The following is a 24,916-nucleotide window of genomic DNA, read 5'->3' on the forward strand; positions in this document are numbered from 1 at the left end:
GTAGTATATGCTTCAGGTTTACGTCAGTCATGCATACAACCACATACGCATACAGACAACCAAGTCAAGAAATGTTTAACTTTTGTTTTGATAGCAAAAAACACGCTCACTATTAGACTTGACATAATACAGTACAATATAATATTCCTTCTGAAATATGAATGAAAGTATCGAAAAAAATATTTTTAAAATGCACTCATAAAATCCTATAATATATGTATCATCAGTGAGGAAAGCACTTATCCGTTACAGAGGTGAATTTGCAATCAGCCTATCAGAAGCCGCTGGCGACCAAGAACATCATCAGTGTATAATTGCACTTGACCATGTGCAAAAGACACAAACACCAAAATACAACAATAGTTTTGGAAACAAAACCAACACACAGGGTTGTTCGCTTGTCTATACTGCATGACATGAAGGTAAGCAAGCAGTGGGAAGGGCAAGTAGAATGCTTGGTTGTACAGGAAGAGGTATTAGTAGTGGCAAGAAGGAGGTTAATTGGTGACTGTATAGGTCACCGGTCAGTACTGTGTATAGTTCTGGAGGCTCAAATTTATTATAAGTTGATTTTCAAAGTGCTTTGTTGAATCAACTCTGAAGTTCAAAAATGTGTTTAACTAAATTTGAGCAATGTGAATGCATTCAATCATATTCAAGCCTAAATAACTACATTGCATAGTATTCTTAAAAGTTTTTTTTTTCAAAAAGTACTCAGAAAAAAGTGCAAACTAGATGTCCTATAGTTTATTTTCTACCATCATATTCTATGTTTATCTCGTACAAATTGAGATGAAATATCATCAATAGATTCTAATAGAATAGAACCCCCCAGTGAAAAATTATCATGCAACATGTCAGAATATCAGGCAATAACTTATGAACCACACTTCTACTCAACAAATAAAAATCCCTAGGGTTCATTTTTAATACAAGTTGAGTTTGAATGAAAAATTAGCACTAGACCACATCAACTAAACACGTTCCATGAGTTAAGGTGAAAACTTTGTCTCAGGAGAACCATTGTAAGCGGGCAGGGAAGAGGTTCTCACCTTGCCTACTGGTGCCAAACATGCTTCTACAAATCTCCCTTGTTGCTCTGCACTACAGGAACGAGAGGGAAAATAAGTTCTTCCTATCTTCTGCGCAACTTCTTTTCTCAGTCATCACACAGTGCAGTGAGTGGTTTGTAAATGGAGAGTACAGTGTGAGGGCGTTGGATGCTAGTGCCTCTTTGAATGGCAGGAGGGCGTAAAATGCTTCTCACAACAACCAGCCGTCATATAACTTTATCTGTCTAGAGCAAATTACACAATACCAGTCATTTACAAACTACTTTTGTAGGCTCGTGGATAGACTTGATAAAGTTCATGGGGGGAAAAGAATGTTTAGTAGTAAGTAGTAAGTCCAACTTACTACCACTTTAGGGACACTCCCTTCATTAACTTAAAAGTTTACATTTTATTATTTATTATTAGTAATAGTAATAGTACTAGTAGTATCAAATTGCTTGATTGTATGCTTTTCTGCCAGAGTGCAATTGGACAGTACAAAACAAATCCCATTAAAATAATAGGATGAGGCCTGGTTTATACCAATTCTGATCAGGTAAATAAATCATGTACTTTAAGGTTAAAATATGATATCACACACACTCATAAGATTGAGAATGCATCTCATCATGTGCCTTCTCCAACCTTAAATAATACTGTCTTAAAAAATTAGATCTTCAGAAACCTTTTTGCAAAGAAGCAGGTCATTGGCCTAACTCTTGTACTTCTAATGATTTTCTCACATATACTGCTATCTACCTCTACTATCAAAATGCTCTGGACACTGCTAAACAAATATACTTCCAATCTTTCATCTCTGCAGAAGCATCTAACCCCAAATGTCTTTTAGCACATTTAAATATCTTCTCAACCCTCCAACCCCAAACCCTCTGACTACTCAGTGCCCAAGATCTTGCTTCCTACTTCAAGAACACGGTTGATAAGACCTGACTTGAAATGGAATCTTATTCTTCGACAAATAACCACCTCAAATCCTTCCCAGCATCCTCTGGCACTCTCTCTTCATTTAATCCCAAAAATGAAGTTGAAGAGCCTCATCAGTCGTTTAGCGGTTGATTTTACAATAACCTTTACCTGAATACCCTTATCAAGAGTTATCTTACCTAATGAATAAAGAGTAGCCCCACTCTCCCTTTTTTGGCTTAGTAGCTGGGACCCGACCAGAACCTCCTTTTTAATAGAGTACATGTATCATTTATGGCTACAGATTGGCATGGTTTTCTGCCACCAAGTCCCTTATGAAAGAAAACCATTGATTAAACAACACAGCAACATGAACATCAAATTAAGGGACTGGGTGGGTGGGGAAATTTACAGTGGCAAGAAATTGAAACCAGCCTATGCCTATCTTTATAAAACCTCCCCAGCTCAGGCCATCCCTCGACACCCTTACTGATTGACTGACTACCTGTAATAGATAGACCCAGTAAAATTAACTCTTGGAGGGCTAAACTTTTTCTTTTTTCAACACAACCTGGGCATTTATATGCCCTTGGGCCAATTCCTGCCCTCTGTTTTCTTTCGTCAACAAATGAATGTAATGTGCATCCGGGATATGCACATGCGTATTCACTTAGGACCGGAAGTAATACATGTCTAGCTCCGCTCTGCTCTAACAGACATTACACTGTAGGATACGTCCAATACAAATGTGGAATCTCAAGTCCCAAGAACGCACAAAAGGAAAAAACCTATTCTATTAATGTCACCTGTTAATAATATAGTCATTAATAACAAAACATTAAAAAAAAAGTTTTTTTCCTCATAAAATACATTTATTAGGATGTTATGAATGTCTACTGTACATAAAAAGCATTTCTGCTCTTGATTGCAAACAGTTCTAGCATGTATGCGCGACTGTCATCACTAGTAATCGGCACTTACACCTGTAGCTGGTACATGTCATACAACAGAAAACACCTTTGAGATGCCCAAAGACTGAATGGGATGCTGCTGCATGCGCTCAAGCTTGGCCCTTACAGTACATTGACGTCCATTCCCCTCACCATTCTGCCCCTTACTACAGCCCACCGCTCGTAGGCTGTAGTAGGGGTTCTTTGTGCTCGAAGATGAATTGGATGCTCCAGTTCTGGGCATGCACAGTACAATTTTGCGCAAAATACAGCACGTATTGGCATTTAAATTCCTTGATGATTCAGCCCCAAAGTATCTATTCTCTTCTTGTCTTCCTACTCTGCTACCAGTACTCTTTATCATATACTCTCACAAATCAGTAGATTCCTGTCTCCTGTGCTTATCTCAACTAAAATCTATAATATCTCTATCTACTGGTATATTTCCATCATTATTCAAGCATGCAGGGATTACTCAAATTCTAAAATAACAAACTTCTGACCCAAACTCTCTCTCAAATTACCACCCCATCTCTCAGCTCCCATTCCTCTCCTAGCTTCTTGGGAGAATTGCTACACTCTCCTCATCTACTTACTTTCCTCAGACAACCTATTGGATCCACTTCAGTCAGGATTTTGTTCCCAATACTCCAAAGAGATTGTATTGACAAAGGTTGTCGATGATTTGATAACTGTTATATATGTAAAGCAATTGCTTGCTTCTAATTTACCTGGATATCTCTGCTGCATTTGACACTGTTGACCAATGTTGATCTCTTCTCGTAAAAACACTGCAATCGCTAAGTCTTCAAGACAATGTCCTATCCTGGTTCTAATCCTACCTATCTAATTGCTCTTTCAGTGTTAGTTTCTCTGTATCTAATTCCTCTACACTTCCTTTATCAGTTGGAGTACCACAAGGCTCAGTCCTAGGTCCTTTGCTCTTCTCTATCTATACCACTTCTCTTGGAAAACTAATAAACTCCTTTGGATTTTAGTATCATCTCTATGCAGATGATACCCAAATTTATCTATCCTGTCCGGATCTCTCACCATCTGGGATAGCCCACATTACTGACTGTCTGTCATTTCATCTTGGAGGTCCTCTTGCCAACTCAAACTTAATCTTTTAAAAACAGAGATAATAATATTCCCACCAAACAAGAGCAGCTACCTAACAGACATTTCTATTTTATGACAATAAATCCTACCCCACAAGCTCGCTGTCTAGATGAGATCCTTGACACAGAACTATCCTTTGTTCCCCACATCCAATCTATATCTACATCCCGTTGCATACATCTAAAATACAGGTAAAAAAACATTTCCAGAATACACACATATTGCACTGTAAAATCTACAATTCATGCATTCATCATCTCCCACGTTTACTATTTACATGTGGCCCCAGGCTATGCCTGATTAACTACAGGGCAGGCTTTTAAGCCTGTTTTGTACTGTGGCCAAAATGTGATATCTGGATCGGCTCTGAGTCTGTCTGTGTGTCTACTGTGGCCCCAGGCTTCTAGGTCTGATTAAATGTCCCCTATAGAATACATTCATTAAAGACCTAAAAGGTAAGCTAAGGGGCCCGGGCCTTATGCCCATCTTTCTGCACCACGGGCCTAGTGCACAACAATTATACCCATAGGCATTGTGCCTGACATTGGTGAGAGTGAGCATGGTAGAAAATCATGAAAACCATACTTACCTGCTCTGTGTAGGCAACAGATTTTCTCTCCACCATTTCCTTATTTTCCAATTCTTACAGCCAACAGTGCCTCTTCACCAGTTTGGTGCTTCCCTTGATTGAAGAGGCTCAATCTTCATCTGGCTGTCTGGTCCTCTTCATTGAAGAGGGTCCTGATTGATTTGCTACAGTGCCAAATTAAAGTGGCCGACATGATTGGCTCACTGCCCTGGCCCCTGATTGGCTGCCAGCAAATTTGTTCTTGACTTACCGGCATTCCAACATCAGCAATCAGGTAAGTCTGGCTCCACTGCTGGGCACCTCTTAGCATTTGTGCAAAAGCATACATGAAATTTTGCATTGTAACTTTTGCATGGTCCTAATAAAAGTGTCTGATTAGTTGCTATGATTTAGTATAAATGTTGCATCTAAATGCTATAATAGTTTGCACAAACTTGACCAAGATATTTTTTGTGAAATAGTTTCTATTTGTATATCATATGATATAGATTTTTGCATTAAAATAGTAACATTCGCTAAAATTAGGCTAGGTGTAAAAATATGTGCTGATGATGATCATCATCTTTACTTTTGTAAACATGAATCAAACAAATCAACATAAAAAGTGTGCTCCTTTCTAAAATAATTATCCAGTGCCCAGGTTGGTAACCACTAATCCACAGAAATAAAAAGCTTGGGCTCCCTCAAGATGTTTCCTCAAGATGGAACTTGAGATATTTTGAACAGCAGAGACCATGTATATAAGCTGCCCAGCCACTTGAACTGGCATACAATTCCAGGCAGTGGTTTTTAGTGATATTCTGAACTTGACTTACCTATTAACTGTAGATATATTATTGCTATAAACACTATGAAGATTTTGATGATGGTATGAGGAAATGTGGCTAGGCCAAATGACAATGCTTTGTATTAAAAGACTCAGGTTAGGACCCAGAACTTGAGGAACTTCTGATGACCTACAAACACTGGGATGTGCAGATAAGCATCCATTGACTCCATCTTGAAGACCTGACTCTCAGGAAAATATTGTATATTTCAGATAAAGACCCACCTAGATTTCTTCCAATGTTTTTTCCTTAAGAATAGGTGACAATTTTTCCATCCATTTCTTGATGCTGTTATGTTCTAGCAATTACTTTATGAGCTGCATCCACCTAAAAAATGTAATTTTCTGAAATTAGGTATATTGTAGAAACTCCATTAGAATGAAATACCTTTTTTGCCAGTAAAAGACCATTCCTCCTTTCATTTTGTCAGGGATGTGGAACACTAAAGCTTGTTTCAGTGTCTCATCAAACATCCTGACTTCCATTGTTGGCATTAGGTCTTCTATATCCAAGTTTAAAATTTCCTTCATAGCCTTGATCAGTAATTCCATGATTTTCAAGATGAAAAGTTGAGGAAGACAGGATCACCTGCATCTCCTCACCTTTGTCCTTAAAGATCCCCTTCTGCCAACAGCACTGAGAAGGGAAGTGAGGTTCCTGTGAAACCGATGTAGAAAGACTGTAGTGTCAAATGCTCTTTTATATGAGATGTCCAACTTGCTATTCTAAAGCAATACCATACGTAGCATGTAATGTTATCAATATGCAATCTGACATACCTCCTAAGTTATGAAGTTAGGGAATTGTGACAACATGTGCATGTACAAGATGAAGGTGTGGCCAATCATGCTGGGATATGCCATGTTCCATCCAGGGGCGTGTCCAGCAGAGTGGCAGTGAATGGGACATACCTCTGAACTGTCCCACAGTGGAACAAAGATGTCCGTGGGCGGGACAGCGGGAAAGAGCCCTCTAATCAGGACTGTTAGGCATAGATTGGGCCAGTTGGAAGGTATGATTCTAATAATATACCTACATTCTAGAGAAACAACCCTGTTATATTGCAGTGTGATTATTTTTGGATGGAAGACAATTTCCCTTTCAAATCAGTTATTAAAATGTAATTTTAATCACTGCACAGTTGTGAGCTCAGAGTCGATGCATCAGATTACTCCCTTCACTTCTGCGGGATGTAAGATAATTTGTAAAGAAGTCTCCCCTATGCAGGCTCCAAGAGAAACAAAATGATAAATCATGATTGACTTTAACCTGTGGTCCCTGTGTAATACAGGCTTAATTGCTGTTCCATGATTAATATGCCCTGCTAATTATTGCTGTCAGCTTCCTTATAAGCCAGAGCACGGCAGCTCTGCTCTGAACATCTCCTCATAGGAACACCAGATCATTTAAATCAACTCACAGCTGTGATTATAGCTCTGTAACTGCAGCTCTGGTTGATTTAAATGTCTTGGTGGGCCTGTTATTTTACAGCAGCTCTCTAATGCCATAATAGGCACATGTGACATTTCAGATGCAAATTCTGAAGCTCTGACTGTTGCCATAGATGGGTATAAATATAGCTTCTTCCTGTAATAATTTTATATGCATAGATTGCTTAATAATACATATTTTAATTTATCTTAGCCACGCTCACTTTACAAAATTAATTTAAGCGCAAGCATTGTAATAATGCTGGTATTATTATAGTGGGATCGCTCTGCATCATTTCTGCCCAATTTTTTAGCCAGAGGTCTTTTTAGAAATGTCCATGACTATATGTACTTTTGAGTCAGCAGCTTTAGGGGTCTATTTATCAAGAACCCTCTGAAGACAAGATTTTTTATCGCTAAGCATCACAGTGATAGGAAACTTTTATCGGGCAATTTATCAAGTAAATTTCACCAGATCAGCTAAGCCGAGCTCAGCTCGCCGGCAAGAGAGGCCGCCAATAGTAAGAAAGGTCTTACCGCTTGCAAGACCATTGGAGGGTGTTTCAGTGCATGTGTGTGCTGAGAGCCTGGATTAAAAAATAAAATAAAAATGTTTTCTTTTAAAAAAAAATAAATGTAAAAATATAAAAAAAATTATATTTTACCAATACAACATTTTTTTCCTGTGGGCACACCCAGCTAATGCCATCCTAAGATGGTGCTAGCTATAGGACAAGTACAAGTACTGCCTCTGTCTCTGGTAAATAGACTTCCCAATGCTATGCAGAGGAAAGCATCACAAGAGGCCGAGGGCTTTGGTAAATAGTTAGAAGCCCTAAATTCTGTGAAAACTCCCATGTTTGCAGGATTTAGCGCTTATCTCCTTTGATAAATAAACCATCTAATGCAGTAAGTTTTGGGGAAATCTATATGAGTGGGATATGCTTGAAAACACTGTAAGGACCAGTTGGACGCAAATAGGTTAGTCTAAGTATTTGGAGAAATAATGAGCTTTTTTTGGTTTGGACCAAATATTTTAATGAACCAGCTAGCAATAAATTTGTCAATCTCTGAAGGTAAACACACATTGGGCGTTCTGCCATCCCTACCTTGATGGTCTGGACACGGGCCGCACTCTGCAATAACTTATTACAACAAAAAGAGTGTTGACACATATCATCTGTTCTCCTTAATGCAGTTAATGTATTGGTATGACAATGACTGACTGTATGAGGAGAGTAGTGGAAGAACCACTCTCCCTCTCCAAACCAAACTACATTAATATGGTGACGGGTCACGCTCTGGAATAACAGATTACAGCAACATGCACTGTGAAATGAGTCATATGTTTTTCTGTGCATTTAGAATACAATAGAGGTCAGTGGAAATGCCCCCCCCCCCCACCCCCATGTTTTCTGTTGGGTGGGCAAAGACTATGTTTTGTGCCCTCAACATGAACTTCTACACAAAACCTTCACGCTACTTTCTGAAGTCATAAAATCTGTTCTAAACTTGGGAGACTTTATTAAATGACAGATTGTCTTCGTATAACTACCAAATGTTCTGTAATATAGATTGCCTTAGTATTGATTTAATACAGATTGATTGATTTGTATATTTTAAAAAAGTGTTGCGTTCATAAACATTTAATAAATAAACTGTATTGATGATGAACATCTGTTCACTTTACTTTTACCCTGAGTTTCGTGTGGTGTGTCCAGTAACATACATGATATACAGCAATTTAAATTTATAGCATATACCATAACCATTGAGGCAGTGACTATAGATTCAAAAAGACTCTCAATCAAATGAGATTAGGCTGTCAATGAAATCTGAATAAAAACTAGGTTAAGGGCTATGAATAATGTACATTTTTAAGATGAACAATGCAATTTATCTATCTGACAGCTATTGTACTAATTGGTAATTTATATTAATAATAATATTATTTATTTAGTTATGCAGTGTTTCCCAACTCCAGTCCTCAGGGACCCCTAACAGTGCATGTTTTCCATATCTCTTTCCTGGAGCACAGGTGTATTCATTACTGACTGACACATTTTGAACGATCCACAGGTGGTACTAATTATTTCAATTGTGACCTGGAAAACCTGCACTGTTAGGGGTCCCTGAGGACTGGAATTGGGAAACAGTGCAGTAATGTAGGAATACATTTTGGCCAACCCCTGAAAGACTGACAAAAATGAACATAGGATTGAGGGTCTTTGTATATCTACAGCAGGGGTGGGCAAACCTGTCCTCAAGGGCCATATCCACTTCATGTTTTTAGGATTTCTGTCTGTAGAAACAGGTGGGATAATTACTGACCCAGCCAAATAGATTAACTCAGCTGTACATGATTAAAGAAATCCTAAAAACATGAACTGGATATGGCCCTTGAGGACAGGTTTGCCCACCCCTGATCTACAGTCACTGTTACAAATGTTGTAAAACGAGATACCAAACGTAAGAAAAAGGGACTCAAGCCCTATAGTAGGCCTTGGCTTTTTGGCTCCCCCATGAAAATTTGCGTTCCTACGCCCCTGGGCAGGTGAGAAAGAAATCTTCATCTCCCTCTCCTGGCGTTACTCAACTCATGCAGTCAGTCACATATTGATTGCAGGAAAAAGAACAGGTGTCACTATGCTTCGTCCTGCTATCAGTTATTGCAGAGCATAGCCAGTAATTGAACTGGCAGGGGAGGGGGACAAAGAAGGTTTCAGGCCAGGAGGGAACATGAGAACTTTGTCTTTGCTTCCCCTAGGATGGTGCTTCCTGAAGCTGTTCTCATCTCGAATAATCAGGAATAATACGGATTAATCACCACCTACTTTTTTTTGCAGAAATGTTAATGAATAACTTCTGTTTTAAGACACATCTAGACAAATTCGTATTTAAAGTTTCTAAGACACCAATATTTTATTTGGATACTGCAAGTTCATTTCACAAGGAAATACCATACACTCATGCAATATTTAAATTTTCCAGTTTAATATACATGTGTATAAATAGTTTAATCACCCATAAACAGCACTGTTCCTTTAATTCCTTTCTACACCATTCATTTTGATGAAATAACCTCCTTATCTTTTTGGACCCTTTATCTCATCAATATGCATATTAGATGACCTCTTCAAGTCAGCTTATGTCGGGAAGTTTCCATAATTTACACGTGACTTGATTGACGGTCGTCGCTTTCCACAATAAACAGGCGATTGGAACTATTCTGAATAACCCCTTGTAATCACCCAGAGCCTGCGTATCAAAATTGCAATCTATTCATATCTATTGTTCGTGCCTGAAAGACAGGAGGAATAAACTGAAACATTGTGAGATTTATAAAACAAAATGCTCATTAACAGTAACAAGTAGATAATGTGAACTTATAAAGGTTGTGAGAGAGGCGACTGTCATAAATTCCAGCTGTACTTGTGACTGGATCACGTATAAATAACTCATGGTATAAATCTATTTAAAGGAAATAGCGCAGGGCGCTTATTTATATAATTGCCAATGCACTTGTTTTTGATACTGTGTATTTTTTTAGTATAGGAAATCCTTATTTATGAGACCAGGGGAAGAAAGCTGTTTCTTGTTTAACCTTTCTAGAGGAGATGCATTATTTCTGGAGGTATATATCTAATACAATAAGCCTTTGTGGATGGGAGTCTTTTGTGTATTGTGATGTGGGGAAATGGCTTGTTTGGGGTTTGTACCTTTCTTTGGGGAATGTGTATTTTGCAACTGTCTGAAGAAAGGATTCATGTTAATTAGACCCTTTGACTTGCTAGTAGATTTCCTGCCTCCTGTTTTTCTGATTTCATCTGATCTTAACACTGGTACCTCCAATCAGTGTGACTGCAAATAAACATCATTTGCTTCAAAGGCCTGCTTGAAAATATCTTCCATGCTGAAAATCCTGTGACCTACAGATTAGACCCTAAATCTAATCCATTCCCGGCTGTTTCTCAGGTTTGGACCCAGCTCTCCAGTACCACCGCTCTGCCGCTACCCAGCTGCTTTAGCCAGTGTGATAGGCCAGGGGGGATCCATCCAAGGCACCCTGATCCATAGTAAGCGGTCAGAGGTACCAGCCTAAGTGTACCAGCACGGGAGTACTAGTAGTGACAGTTACCCGGAATGAACGTGGTTCTGGGCGCCATAAAGGAGCCCAGTGGTGGCAGCAGGTTCCTCCTACAGGGAACGATGGCAAAGTAAACCCAGCCGGTTCCCAGCAACAACAGACAGGGTGGCATAGGCGGTCCATCCTGCCACGGTACTCAACAGAGCTGACAGTAATTAGATGGCTCCCCTTTAACGGTATTAATGCTGCTTCATGCTGCCATATATAGGGGTAAATATGGAAGCAATTATACATTTTTAGCTGACATTAAAAGTAAATCAAGTTTATTTATATGTTGCCTATATATATATCATAGGTCTTTAAAAATAGAAATCCACTCAAATTTAAAATCTAGTATTAAAAAAATCTATTATCTATTATCAGTTATGTTATGTCAACTTCCACGGCCTATTCACTAACAAATGGTGAAACGGTCGGTTTTCTGTAGCAATAGAAAACCACTTCTAGCTATGATTTATCATTAAAATCTCGCCAGCTTACTAGCCGGGAGAGGTAAGGCTTAAGTTGCCGCTTCACTGGGCCAGTTTGGAGGACATATGCAACTTAGAGCCCAGACTTGGGTTTTTAGTTGCATTAATAAAAAATTAAAAATAAAATGAGTAATGGTAAGATGTTGATAACAGAAGGATTGTAGTTGTGCTTGTACTGCCGCCTTCCTTGTTAAATAGGCTTCCCTATACATTTCATGGTGAAGCTATCACCGGCATTATGCAGCAAATCTTATCGCCAACAGGGGTTACCTACAGAGATAGCAGAGCTATCACCTTATAGATAGGGAGAAGCTCTGTCTCCAGGAGATAGGGCTTTCCTTTATTCGCGGTGGATTATTCACTCAATCTGTTGAGTCCCTGAAGCTTAGAATGCCTCACACTCTGCTTTCACATATAGTGTAACATTCACCTGATTAAAAAAGGCACAATTGTGTTCAATGTCACTCTGCTAGTGCAAGCATTAAGTACATGCATTGGAAAGTGTTCGGTTTGAACAGAAGAGCAGAGACAATTGGAAGCTTTAGGGACCTGGCAGATTGAGAAGCACAGCACATCACAGGTAAGTAAATAGATTTAACATATTTATAGAAAAAAGCAATAACATCAGCATTTCATTTAACACAGTAAAGTTCATCTATTACTATATTTTATTTTTTTGAGTGGAGTTCTTTTTTAAGGTTCAGAAGTGATATATTTTATGAGCAATGTCCTCCACAACACAAATAAGAGCTCCGTATGACAATACTAATGTCTTCTTCTGACTGTATTCTAAGGTCGGTGATAAAGGATACGTGCAAAGGTTGCTTATTGCTGCAGCCAAGCTGCCATTATTATACAAGCATCTATGTATAGAACCTGCCTTACTAATACTTGACACAAATCTTAACCTTGTACTACGCTTATCCTGACAACTAGTATAGCCATCACTTCTCATTGATTTCCAGTTGTGGACAAGCTCATACCATGCTACATGGACAGAGAACGGAATTCAGTGACTTAAAAGATGATGTATGATTTTCTCTTAGAAGATGTCCTTGATTTCTGTGAACTGACTTGTTTAGTTAGAGGGTTTCTTTGGTTAATGAATCAATGGTGTTTGTGCTTCTGTCGATAAGAAAACATTTAAGAAACAGGGTCATGGGTGGCTTTCTACTTAAAAAGGCTGCACAATCAATGTAAATCTGAATTAAGCAGTTGTCATGCAACTGTGTTTATATTTTTGTCATTACAGATATAATATATATCCGTTCAGTGTCGGACTTGAAATGAAGGGCCCACTGGGGGATGTCATGGTAGGGGCCCACCAGAGTGGGTGTGGCTGGCTACCTGTGTGTGTGACTAGGGGCGGCATGGTCAGCCCACCGAGGACATGGATTGTGCCATATTGTAGCATATAAGAATGCAGTGTATTCAAAAAGTGCACAGTCTGGGTCACAGCCCCTATATTGGTACAATCCAATCATTCCCACCCGCGGAACAAACATGTCTAACTCGGGACTGTCCCAGCTGAAATTGGGACAGTTGGGAGGTATGCTTTTTGGCTCACCCACATAAAGGCTGACTTCTCTGGGCAGGCATGATGGGTACACTTTGACCAATTCATAGAAAGTATGACAAAATGAGCACCTAATTTTTTTGCCGTAGCAGACCAGTAACAGAAAATGTAATCACGCTGTAATCACAATATGCTATTAACTCTATATATGTGGCATAAAAACTGTGGCCTGGGGTAATGGGAGCAATAAAAATTAATGAATTACCAACAACATTTTTATTTTGTCCCTGACCATAAACACAGAGCAGATCTCTGTTTAGGAAATAGCGATAATTGTCATATTGAGCTTCAAAGTGTTTTGAAATATTATATATATATATATATATAAAAAAAACAGCAAATATTCATCCTTCCCCTTTGTTTTTGCTGTGTACTGGGTATCTACAGCTAATGATAAACAGATATATAAGAAAGTTTTCAAAATTTAGTAAATCTAAATTTAAATATAATATTAAAATCAGGAAGAAATATGCATGTAGATTAACATTAAAAGTAACTAGAGCATATTAACCCTTAGTTAGGTGGAGATGTGCTTTCAAAAGAGTATTAAAGGCTCATCCAGAAGTGCGTTTTCTCTTTGTGTGTTTTGCGTTTGCTTTGTGCTACATGTTTCCCTTTTGTTCATCCGGACAGTATAAGCAGCATGACATAGAGCTCCACTGATCTCTATCCTGTACTATTTACTCTGCCTGACTGCTCGTTCCCACCAGACGTTTTTCTCAATGGTTCTGAAACTTGTTTTTTTAGAAAAATAAAAGCCTTAATAAACATATAAAACACTTTGGATGTCATTCACAAAGAGCAAAAGCAGCTTTGGACCCACTGTTCACCTCAAATTTTGTAAGTGTGCCTAAAATTAATAGAAATACAGAACAAAATGGCTGCGTTTGAGGAGAAACTGCAGTCTGTATAGGAACATGGAAAGAGCTGTGCACAATACAGGCATTCCTTTTAAAGTATAGAGTTAGCACACTGATGTGCGTTGTTTTTTGTAGTGGTGCAGAAATGAGATTTCATTTTTTGCAGTGAGATAAATGAGCTAAGCTGAGTGGATTTTTAGGGGCATTCATTAACATGCAGAGGGGTGCACAGCCATTTCCACTCTAGAAAAAGATTTCATTTCTGCTCTAGCTCAGAAATAGCTCGTTATATAGGTTTAATGAGACCCATTTTGTGCATCTATTTGGCACTTCGGGTGAGAAAGAAAATGAGACTAAACTGAGCAGTACTATAGGTGACAAACAAAACAAATGAAGGAGGTTTATTTTGATGAAAGGGGTGGTAATGAAGTGTTAGGAAATTGAACTTTAATGTGATGTTCATACTAATACAATTTTTGAGTGGGGTGTAGTCCAGAAACATGTGCAAATAAGTTGGGCTATGTGCCCATGGAAAGTGCTGGATGTATTTAAATGCAAAAAATGAAGCTTGTTTAAAGACTTCAATAAAACAAAGAGTAGTTTTTGTCAGTGCAGGTCTTTACTTCAGTTAATATGGACAAGAAAAAGAGTAAAGTGTGTCAAAAATAACATTTGCAGAAGGCTGTGTCTAACGCTTAGTACCAGCAGGAAGATTTAAAAAACTTGCACTGGAGTTTGCAGTAGGTAGATAAAGTTGATAACTTCTTCCTCTCTGCAAAAAACTTTTTTTACCTGGAGCAGATTATGTGGCCAGGGAAGAGTTTGATTGCATGGAGAAAAGTTTTTTGAATCAAGAGAAGAACACCACCGGCTTGAAAAAGAAATGTGGAACTTAAAGCAACATTGTTATAAAAGGATAAAAGCCTATGAAGCTGTTTTTAAATCCTTGAAAGGTGAATTGTGTGAATTGCAAAAGTCATATGAGGAAAGAGGAAAAGAAGTGAAATTTTTTAAAACACTGCAAAAGAAATTGCAGCAGAGAAAGGGCAAGAAATTGTTGTTTTGTTTAACAAGCGTCTTTAAAGGGGCTTGTGGACTATTTATCTAGAGAGACTTCTTCTGGCTGTAACACATAAAGAGCTTGGATGATTACTCGGTGAGAAAAATATTCTTTCTTCTAGATATGCTGAGGAAAGTGACCAAGCTGAAGCAGAGGCTCTCAATAAAGAGGTCAAAGCTGTGGCATTGGCATCCTCTCTGAAAGACACACTGGAAAAACTCAACAATCAGCTGAATGATGAGATAAGAAACAAAGTAAACAAGAATGAGTGCATCCTGATGTGTGAACCAAAGTCCAAGTCTTCAAAGAGAACACTGCTGCTAATCATGGTCCAGCTGTAAAGGGGTCTGACCAGGGGGGATTCAAGTGCGGGGGGTTGGGCCACTTTAAAACTGAATGCACTAGACTCCACTAGCCTATGGACTGTTCACTTGCCCAGGCATCGCCTGACTTTGAGTTGTTGTTCCGAAGTTTCACAACTAGTGGTCCCTCTTTAATTAAAGTGATTGTATGGGTGAGCAACAAGATTGTCTGCTAGTCAAAGGAGTGAGCTTACACTGGTCTCCAACTCTAACCTGGCTGGAGCCAAGGTCTTGCATTTGGCCAGGGTCAAAATGCTCTGTATATATGGAGCAGCCAAGAGTTTTCAAAGGACCCTTTAGCCTCGACCCTTAAAGGCCAAACTGTGAAACTGTTACTGCTATAGTCCTAAGTTACCTTTTCCACTTCTTCTGGGATGAGACTTCCCACTATTCCACAATGTTCTCTATGGGCAAGCCCGGACGTATATATTTACAATTGATTCACTAGTTAGAAGTTCGATCCTAAACAGCCTGCCTACAGAAACACTGTTAATGGACCTTGAATCTTGGGAACAAACAACCTGAATGGCATTGCAAAGGGTAAAAGTCAAGCCATCGCAGAGGTGTTGTTGGTTGCTGTCACAATCCAGCGCTCACCTGAACCTGCGTGACTTGTGTGTGACTAAGGGTTAATCAAAAACAACCACCTGGTTTATTTTAAATTATTAAAACCCTTTCTGTCTATCCCACACATTAATTTTGCCTTGCTAATAATGCCACCACCAAGGTTTTTTGTGAAACGCTAACATTCATACTCATGAAGCCTTCAGTTCTCCCTTTTGTAGACTAATCTCTCACAAGTTACTTTAATCAGAATTATCATAAACCTAATAATCTCCACTAACCCAGAGTTATCATAAACTAACCGATCTCCTCTGTTTCAACTATGTAACATTCTATTAAAAAGCTAAGTCTGACATTTGAAATTGTAAGACCTGAATTTATTAAATGTTAATTTAAATGGAAAATAAATCCACAATGCTTACAATGAAAAACAATTAAAAAAGTATCCTACAGAGAAACAATATAATTGTTTCTTGTAAAATAAAAAGGAATAAACAACATAAAATGGTAATCTTATGAATGATCAATTTTCTGCTTGCTGGGAGTTCTTTCTCTTTTACAAGTGCATTTGGGGTCAGTTTAGGCACTGTGTTGTCACAGCAGAAAGATGGAATAGAGAACCCCATTTTGGAGTTAAGCCATAAGTTACTCCCTAAAGAGCAGAAATACGCTATTGTGGAAAAGGAGTGCCTCACAATCAAGTTGGCTATGGAAGCACTCTGTTACTATCTGGTTTAAAGAGAATTTTCCTTGATGACAGACCATGTACCATTGCTATGGATAGTAAATAGAGAGATGCATGCCAAAGTTATTTGATGGGTTTTAAATTTGTGGGTGAAAATAGAACAGGGATTTTTCATCAGAAAGCAGATGCCCTGTTGTCAGGCTTTGAACTCTGGAGACTGCTCCTCTGCTGACTGAGCTATTCAGGCTCCTGGATAGCTTTCTGCCTGTGTGCTAGCTCAGTTTAACTGATCTCCTAATGTTCTAGCATGTCCTCGCTCCATCCCTTGACTTCCTATATAAACCTTGCCTGTTCCTGTCAGATTATTATGCTCCTGCCGGTACTAGTTCTAGTTCCTGTTGCTGTACCCTGCATCCTATTATCCTCTGTTCGTGTACCAACCTCGGATTGTCCTCGACTACTCTTCTGCCAGAACCCTTTGCCTAATTTGCTTCACTGTGTACAAAACCTGGTTGCCATTGACCATTCTTTAATACACTCTTCCTGCCACTAGACTCCAATTCAGTCTCTGGACCATTACACCTATCTAGGAAATATGTGCTTCATTTTTAGAATTTTTTATTTCTTGGTATATATGCAAATTAAATACAACACATCAGGGACCTACACAAGGCAGGAAAGATACATTGCATTTTCTGATATACAGAGAGATATTTTTCAGAATATATGACACACTCCATTCTAAAAGAACTTCCACCTATAATCTGATACTCAAATATTAATTGCAACACTTTTACAAAATTCTCTTCTTTCAATTATCAAATAATAAAGAACAATGTCTGAATACTTTTACTTAGTTGTTTCCTATCACATGGTATGCTATAGAACAGCGGTTCCCAGGGGTGCCGCGGCGCTGTCAAAAGGGTGCCGTGGCCAGGAAGAAAAGAAAAAAAAACGTACCAATCCGGCGGCACCTGGGACCCAGCATCCTCCTCCCTTCTCGCTCTCACTGAATGTCGGGAGTGACGTCATCTCATCCGACTTATTTAGTGAGAAGCGGCGGGAGAGAGGAGGATGCTGGGTCCCAGGCGCCGCCGGATTGGTAAGAAGACAGAAGAGAAGACAGAAGAAATAGAAGAAAGAAGGCCAAGTATGGTAAGTAAAGAAAGGGGAGGGGAAATGGATTGGCAGAAGAATGAAGGAGGGGGCAGAATGAGGATGAAGAGGGGCAAAGTGAGGATGAAGAGGGGCAGAGTAAAGATGACGAGGGGCAGAATGAGGATGAAGGGGAGCAGAGTGTGGATGAAGGAGGGCACAGAGTGTGTGGATGAAAGAGGGGACAGAGTGTGTGAATGAAGGAGTGCACAGAGTGTGTTGATGAAGAAGGGCAGAGTGTGTGGATGACGGAGGGCACAGAGTGTGTGGATGAAGGAGGGCACAGAGTGTGAGGATGAAGGAGGGGACAGAGTGTGTGGATGAAGGAGGGCACAGAGTGTGTGGATGAAGGAGGGCACAGAGTGTGTTGATGAAGGAGGGCACAGAGTGTGTTGATGAAGGAGGGCACAGAGCGTGTGGATTAAGGAGAGCACAGAGTGTGTGGATGAAGGAGGGCACAGAGTGATCGTGAAGGGGCACAGTGTGATGATTTTTGTACATGTTGTTGTTTTATTTTGTTTATTCCTCTTAGTATTAGCAGTAAATTATTTTTTGACAGAAATATAATTGAAATAAATATATAAAAGTATTATTTTTCCTTGGATTTATATGTATTATTTTTGCAAACAACTTACTAAGTATTTCTGTCCTGACCTAAATATTTATTGCGTTATTTTGACCCAACTACTTATAAAACAGTACTGCTCGGTAATTATTTTGGAGGGGTTCCTTAAAAAAAATTATGGAGACTCTAAGGGTGCCGCGAACTGAAAAAGTTTGGGAACCGCTGCTATAGAGTGTTTCCGCACTGTACCAAGTGACCTAATCATTATTGCTACTTTCTGTTTCTTGCAGTGTGTATAGACAAAACACAGACAGAAGAGCTCAAAGAAGAAGACACAGACCTGGGTTTCATAAACTGCAGCACAATTTAATAAGAATGTTTTTGGCATTAGAACAGATATAATGTAGTTTATGTCCAGTGCTGAAAGATTAATGCAATAACAATCCTGTTGAGTATTAAATCAGATCCAAAGTAAAATACAATCAATACAGACAAATAAATAAATACCACTTGCATGCCAGAATGTGATATACGGCAGCAATATATCTAAAACCTGCTGAGTAAAAATCCAGCTGAGTAATAATATATTCAATTGCATCTATCACCAGATTGTCTGGAAAATATATTTTCCTTATTGTAATAGCAAACAACAACAGTGCCTTCTGAGGAGGCGTTGGAAGGTAGAGTCCGGATCGGGGGTCACTGTGGAGTCGCTGCCACCATGTCATTCACAGGTCTTTGTGAGGGGTCGGTAGGGATTTTTACTATGAACTAATCGAGGTTGGGCCTTAATTTACTGTTGTGCATTATAATCTCCTACATTCTTTCTGTGTTTTTGGTAGATATCTATTTAAATAAACTATTGACTGGCTATGTACTGTTATGAATTGTATTTTTCCATTATGATTGCATCAATATTTTTTTATTTCTTCTAGTTATTTATTAATATCAGCTTTTGTTTCCAGGTTACAAATTACTTATAATCAACTATTTATTGGTGCATCTTCTATTAGATATGTTGTTTAGGTAATTTCTTTTCTGTTACAATTATATTTTTATACTTGACTACAATCTCACTGTTTGTTTAATTTTTACATATATTGTTTTTATTTGTGCTGTAATTTGTATTGCTAACTCATCATGTGTATCCTAATTAAAGATGAAATTTATAGCTAATAGTAGTTGTGCTCCTTTTAGTGGTAGCAGATACATGTTTTATAATAAATAATAAACTCCTATTTTTACTTTTTTAAATTTAAATCAAAATATGATAAAAAATAATTGTTAAAGGATAGCTAGGTTCTTTATGTATAGGTACAGGGGCATTTCCTTAGGGTCCTGGCTTTGGTGGAGGTTGGAATCTGGACCCCTTAGTTTGCCACCTCCACTTAAATAACCGCAATAGTCATATTTAGTGAGACACCGCCTTGTGAGACAAATAGCAGGATTTCAGACTATAAAGTATTGCCAGGCCAGAGTGTAATGAAATCGCCTTGCAGAAATATCACAATATTTTACTAATTACACTCAGATTACAGGAACATTAACTACAGTAGTTCCTGGCCCTAATATTGGACCCCACTGTCACTTGGGGTACAGTGATGGCACACAAATACTATTTATGTGACACTGAGCACCCAAGCGCTCTGGGCCTCAGCACCCTATTGTGGTCAAGACATTTACAACCAATGTATTCATGCCACTGTATAACTGTCTATATTTTGACATAGAAGGGGAGAAATTAGGGGCTCCTTTACCCATCGCCTTCTTTACTTCCTAACCTGCACTTTCTCTGAAAATAGTCACAATGGGTGATATATAAGAGAGGGGAAAAGGGGGATGGAAATTTTGCCTTAACTTTTTTTATATTATCCTTCTTTGTACTCCATTTTCAGTAATATTCTGCAACTTGCATGTCTTATGTTAATTAGTAAAAGTTGGTTTATTTTGCTTAACCTCACAATGAAATGTTACTTTTATAGAGTACACACAGGGGTATGGGTACACATAGGTGTAGTGGAAGTGTTGCCCATAGCAACCAATCAAATTCTAGCTATTATTTTCTATAATATACTGAATAAATGATAGGTAAAATCTGCTATGAGCAACACCTACACGTATCCTTTCTAGAAGGTGATAAATCAATCCTATAATGTAGTAATGGTTTGCGATTTTTTTCCTACTGAACCTGCACTGCATATTGTCAGAAGAGAGCAGCAAGCAGCTATTTACATCTCTGTTTTCTTAAAAAAGCATAAGAAATAAAACAACCAAAAAAATGTTTTTGCATCCTAAATGCAAAATATTTTTATAGAATATTGTGTAAAAATGCGAGCTCTATAGATTGTAAACTTGTGAGCAGGGCCCTCTTACGTCTCTGTGTGTTAATATGCAGTTCTGTTTTATTACAATGTTGTTGCCAATTGTAAATCACCCTGGAGTATGCTGGTGTTATATAAATAAATGTTAATAGTAATAATAATAATAATAATAATAATAATAATAATAATAATAATATTTGTTCCATCACAGATATTTTAATAACATTTTCATATTTTTCAGCATTTATATAATACTCTCCAGTGCCTTGTACAATCTATAGGAAGAATTCCAGTACAAGCTCTCAGGCAATGGGCAGGGAAACAGGGGCAATATAAAGTGGCTGGGAAAAGGGGTCCACTCAGCTATTTATGTGGGGGAGAGGAGAAACAGAAACAACTAATGGTCTCCTACACACATTTATATTTGCAATGTTTTAACGCTGGATGAAACATTTCCTGTACATTATTGCTCCAGTGTGACAGGAGATGAGTGTTCCTCATTCGCTTCAATGTGTCAGCACGGAGCAATTTGGTCGATATGACCGTGAGTGCTTTTATTGCTGGAATCGCATTAGCGTTCAGAGTGCTGTCTTCAACCAGCCTAAGGGTGGTGTAATACAACAACTATCGCTGCTGCATTCTTTTCTCTGTTAATTTTGTGTTGGCGTCCTATTGAAATTAATGGGTTTTGCCTACAGGTCGTAACACAGAGCAGAACCCTGCTATAAAATCTGTAAAAAAAAGCTGTTGGCAAACTGAGAAACAGCTCAACACTTCATATAAGTCTTATGTTTCCTCCACCTGGCACATGAGTAATTAAGTCGATGTTGAAAAACTGCTTACACACTATGTGAATTGTTAGGAAGCATCTACATTACTTTTGCAATATTTCCGACACGTTGGCACTTTGACACATTGAGAACTACTGCATCTATCCAGTAAGAGTTCTCAACACTAGATAAGCCCCAATATATCAGAATTCAAAATTATTCTGCCAGTCTTGGAAAGAGAATGAGCCAGGGGGGTCCGGAATCTCATAAACACCATGGTCCTTGGCTGGGAGGTTTAACGTGTAGGGGCAGATTCAATTGAGTGTGAAGTCTCATAGGAGCCTCGTGCGAGTTTCCTCTGTGGAATGTTCAGGGTTAAAATATTTGCATATTTTTGCTCTCTCCTCTTAGCGATGTAAAGATTTCTGTACAGTACTTTCCGGCATAGTGCACATTAACCGCTTGTACAAGTTTTCTATGGAACCTTGCGCTTAATTGAATAGGCCCCATATTATTCAATTTGGGTGTAGTGATACTTCTCAGTCTGTACTCATGTGATTGTCATTTTGTCTGCTTCTCAGGTGTGGTGGAAGCTTGTCTCCTGCACCTCCTGAAGAGAAGGGCAGCCGGATTCTTGCGGAGTGATAAAGTTGCAGCCTTATTCATGAAGGTCGCCAAGACATGTACCACTGCTGCAGATATATGCAAGAAAGTGCAAGACCTGCAACAACAGGTGGAAGGCAGGTGAGGAAAATCTAAATTATTACATTTATTTAAAAGCATACATGTCTTTTTAGAGAAAATTAGTGAATAAAGAAAATTTTATTCGGACTTGTGCTGTTAAACAAGTGTGAAGATGGGAGACAAGGTATTGCCTACACAATTTATTTAGAAGGACATCCTGTTCAGTAATAAATACTTTCCAGGTGCTCTTCACTAACATCACCAGCGGTCAAAGTTGGTAGGTATACAGTGGTATGTCACACCGCCACTACTCCTACTGCTTTCATTGTAAAACTATCAAACTCATTTACTTACATTTTCCATACCGCCACTGTATATATATATATAAATATATATTTAGTGAGGGTGTTGAAGTAAGGGTGTCTACAGCTGTAACGCCACTTCTCCTACTTCCTTTATTCTAAATTCCCTACATATTCCATACCGTCAATTCATTTTCCACTTCAACCACTGTATATATATATATATATATATATATATATATATATATATATATATATATTGCTTTGCTGGAATGCTTAATGGGGACACCATTTCACAGTGCTCTCATGGGTTTATTTGCAGACCAGGCCATGCTTAATGAGAATAAGTAGAAGAAAGTGTATACTGGAAACAAAAAAAGATAACCAAAGGGGCAAAGGAAAACACAGGTTACATGCAGAGGCAGGGATCAAGTATGGCTTAAGCACATGGATCAAACAAGAAGCATTAAATATAGAGGGCCAGAAGATAGGTATGGTAATACCAGGAGGCAGATAAGAAGCATTGGATAATTACAGTAGGAAGATAAGAAGAATGGTTAGGAATCCTAGAGTCAGGCCCGGCGCTCCCATTAGGCAAGGTTAGGCACTTGCCTAGGGTGCCGGGCTCTGGAGGGCACCACAGAATAATAAAATACTTTAAAACTGTGCGACGACCGCTGACCATACCTGTCACGGCCGCCGCACAGCATCAGATGCACAGAGAGGGGGGAAGAGGCTATTTTGTCACCACTGCCGCCTCTCTGCTCCGTCTCCTCCCCATCACTTACTAGTGTCAGTGAGTGGAGGGGAGGAGACGGAGCAGAGAGGCGGCGGTGGCGAGACAAGGTAAGGAGAGGAGGGAGGAGGGCGGCGATTTTTGCGGGGGCGGGGGCGGCGATTTTTGCAAGGGGTGGGGGGCGTCGCTTTTTTAAAAATGCCTAGGGCGCCGTGGACCCTAGCACCGGCCCTGCCTAGAGTTAATGTGTTTCAGCACTATTCAGTGCTTCGGAATCTCACCTGAAATCACCAATGGTGGAGAAACAGATGAAGCCAATGTATCTAAATCCAAATATTGATGAAACTTACTGAACTCGTTTTTTGTCCTTTTAGTAACATCATCTCAGTGAGATAACTACAGTACTTTTTTTCGCACAGTCATCAACAGAGCAGTAAGATTTTAAAGCGCTGAAACACATTAACTCCAATTCTTGGATTGTTTACTTAAATTAATGGCGACATTACGGACAGCTCACTATTTCCATTTCAATATACCGATACAACAGTTTTGGGACATTGGTGTTCCTAATCAGGAGAGGATTACTGATACTAAGCATTTTTCACTGAGGAGTACCCTTGTTATTTAACATGAACATTATATCATCCATGCATAATTAATTCTGGCAGCTTCAAATAACCTCTTCCAGGAAAAGGTCTAACTTGTATAATTTATTCAGCAATTGTATTTATTTGATTATACTGCATGTACTATTCTAATGCTGGAACACCTTGTTTTTTACTGCATTGTGATATATTTTATATATTGTAAGTCAATCTGCATTTGTATTATTCATGTGGTATTGTTTATTGATATAATTTTTATATTGGTTACTTATTAATGTAGACATCTGCTCATTCACCCAAATTCTATTTATACTGTATCTCACACTGGTAGAAAACTGTTAGCACTGTTATTTATTCTTTGTACTAAACAACACTGCTCTGTGGACCTTTGGGCTTCTATTGCAGTGATATATAGCTCCAGCTTTCCAGATCCGGTTAGTTTACAATTAGTTCTATTAGAGATTTTTCTGGTTCTTCCAGATCTTGCACTGACTTCAACAGTTTCCATTAACTTCCTTTGTTTAATGCTATTCCTGACAGTGAAAATTCCAAAGTGTAAGTGTTTATATATCTTTATATAGTCTTAATTTACATTGTGACATAAATTATCTTCATTTATAAGTTTTCAGTCAGCTGCTTTGAGGAGCCCATTTTAAATGAGGTAGGCTCACCATCCTGAGATGTTAAATGGGTATTTAACTCTAGAACTGTCTTCTCTTCTTTTATTTTAAGGCTTAACAAGTCAATCAATTGTTGAATCCTTATAAAAATGATTAATGAATCAAATGGAAGTGTTCCCAAACTTGTGCACATTTATTTACTTTTACTTTTATAGTTTTATTTTTTTGATCTGTTATATCAGTAAGTAAATAGTAATTGTGCATTGAAGATATATGTCTTGTTTACGTTTGCACCCTACAGAGGTTTTGTTCATTTCTTTTCACTTTGAGATTCAGTGAAATGTATCAGGGTCCCCAAACTTTTGCATACAACTGTATATATTGGAGAAAAGCTAAGTATATGATTTGCCATGTTTTACCTTTGTCTGCAGTAGATTGTGTGTAATATGGCCCCTATCTGTGATTAATTATCTCCATCTTGTTGCCTACGTATTGGGTTGTTTGTATGCCTCATAGTCCTTCTATTGTAGGTTGATCACA

At 38.5% G+C, this 24,916-nt stretch overlaps 1 protein-coding gene across 2 annotated transcripts in view; it reads left to right on the top strand.

Moving 5' to 3' along the window:
* The window catches only part of SGSM2 (small G protein signaling modulator 2), a 293,928-nt gene that overhangs the window by 147,400 nt on the left and 121,612 nt on the right, over positions 1-24,916 (top strand). For both annotated transcript variants that reach the window (XM_075196760.1, XM_075196759.1), the window contains exon 3: positions 22,011-22,173. In XM_075196760.1, the coding sequence (XP_075052861.1) occupies positions 22,011-22,173 (163 nt within the window). The remainder of the gene's footprint in view (positions 1-22,010; positions 22,174-24,916) is intronic.

Source organism: Mixophyes fleayi, chromosome 2 (genome assembly GCF_038048845.1).
Source record: "Mixophyes fleayi isolate aMixFle1 chromosome 2, aMixFle1.hap1, whole genome shotgun sequence".
In the NCBI taxonomy this organism is placed as follows: Eukaryota; Metazoa; Chordata; class Amphibia; order Anura; family Limnodynastidae; genus Mixophyes; species Mixophyes fleayi.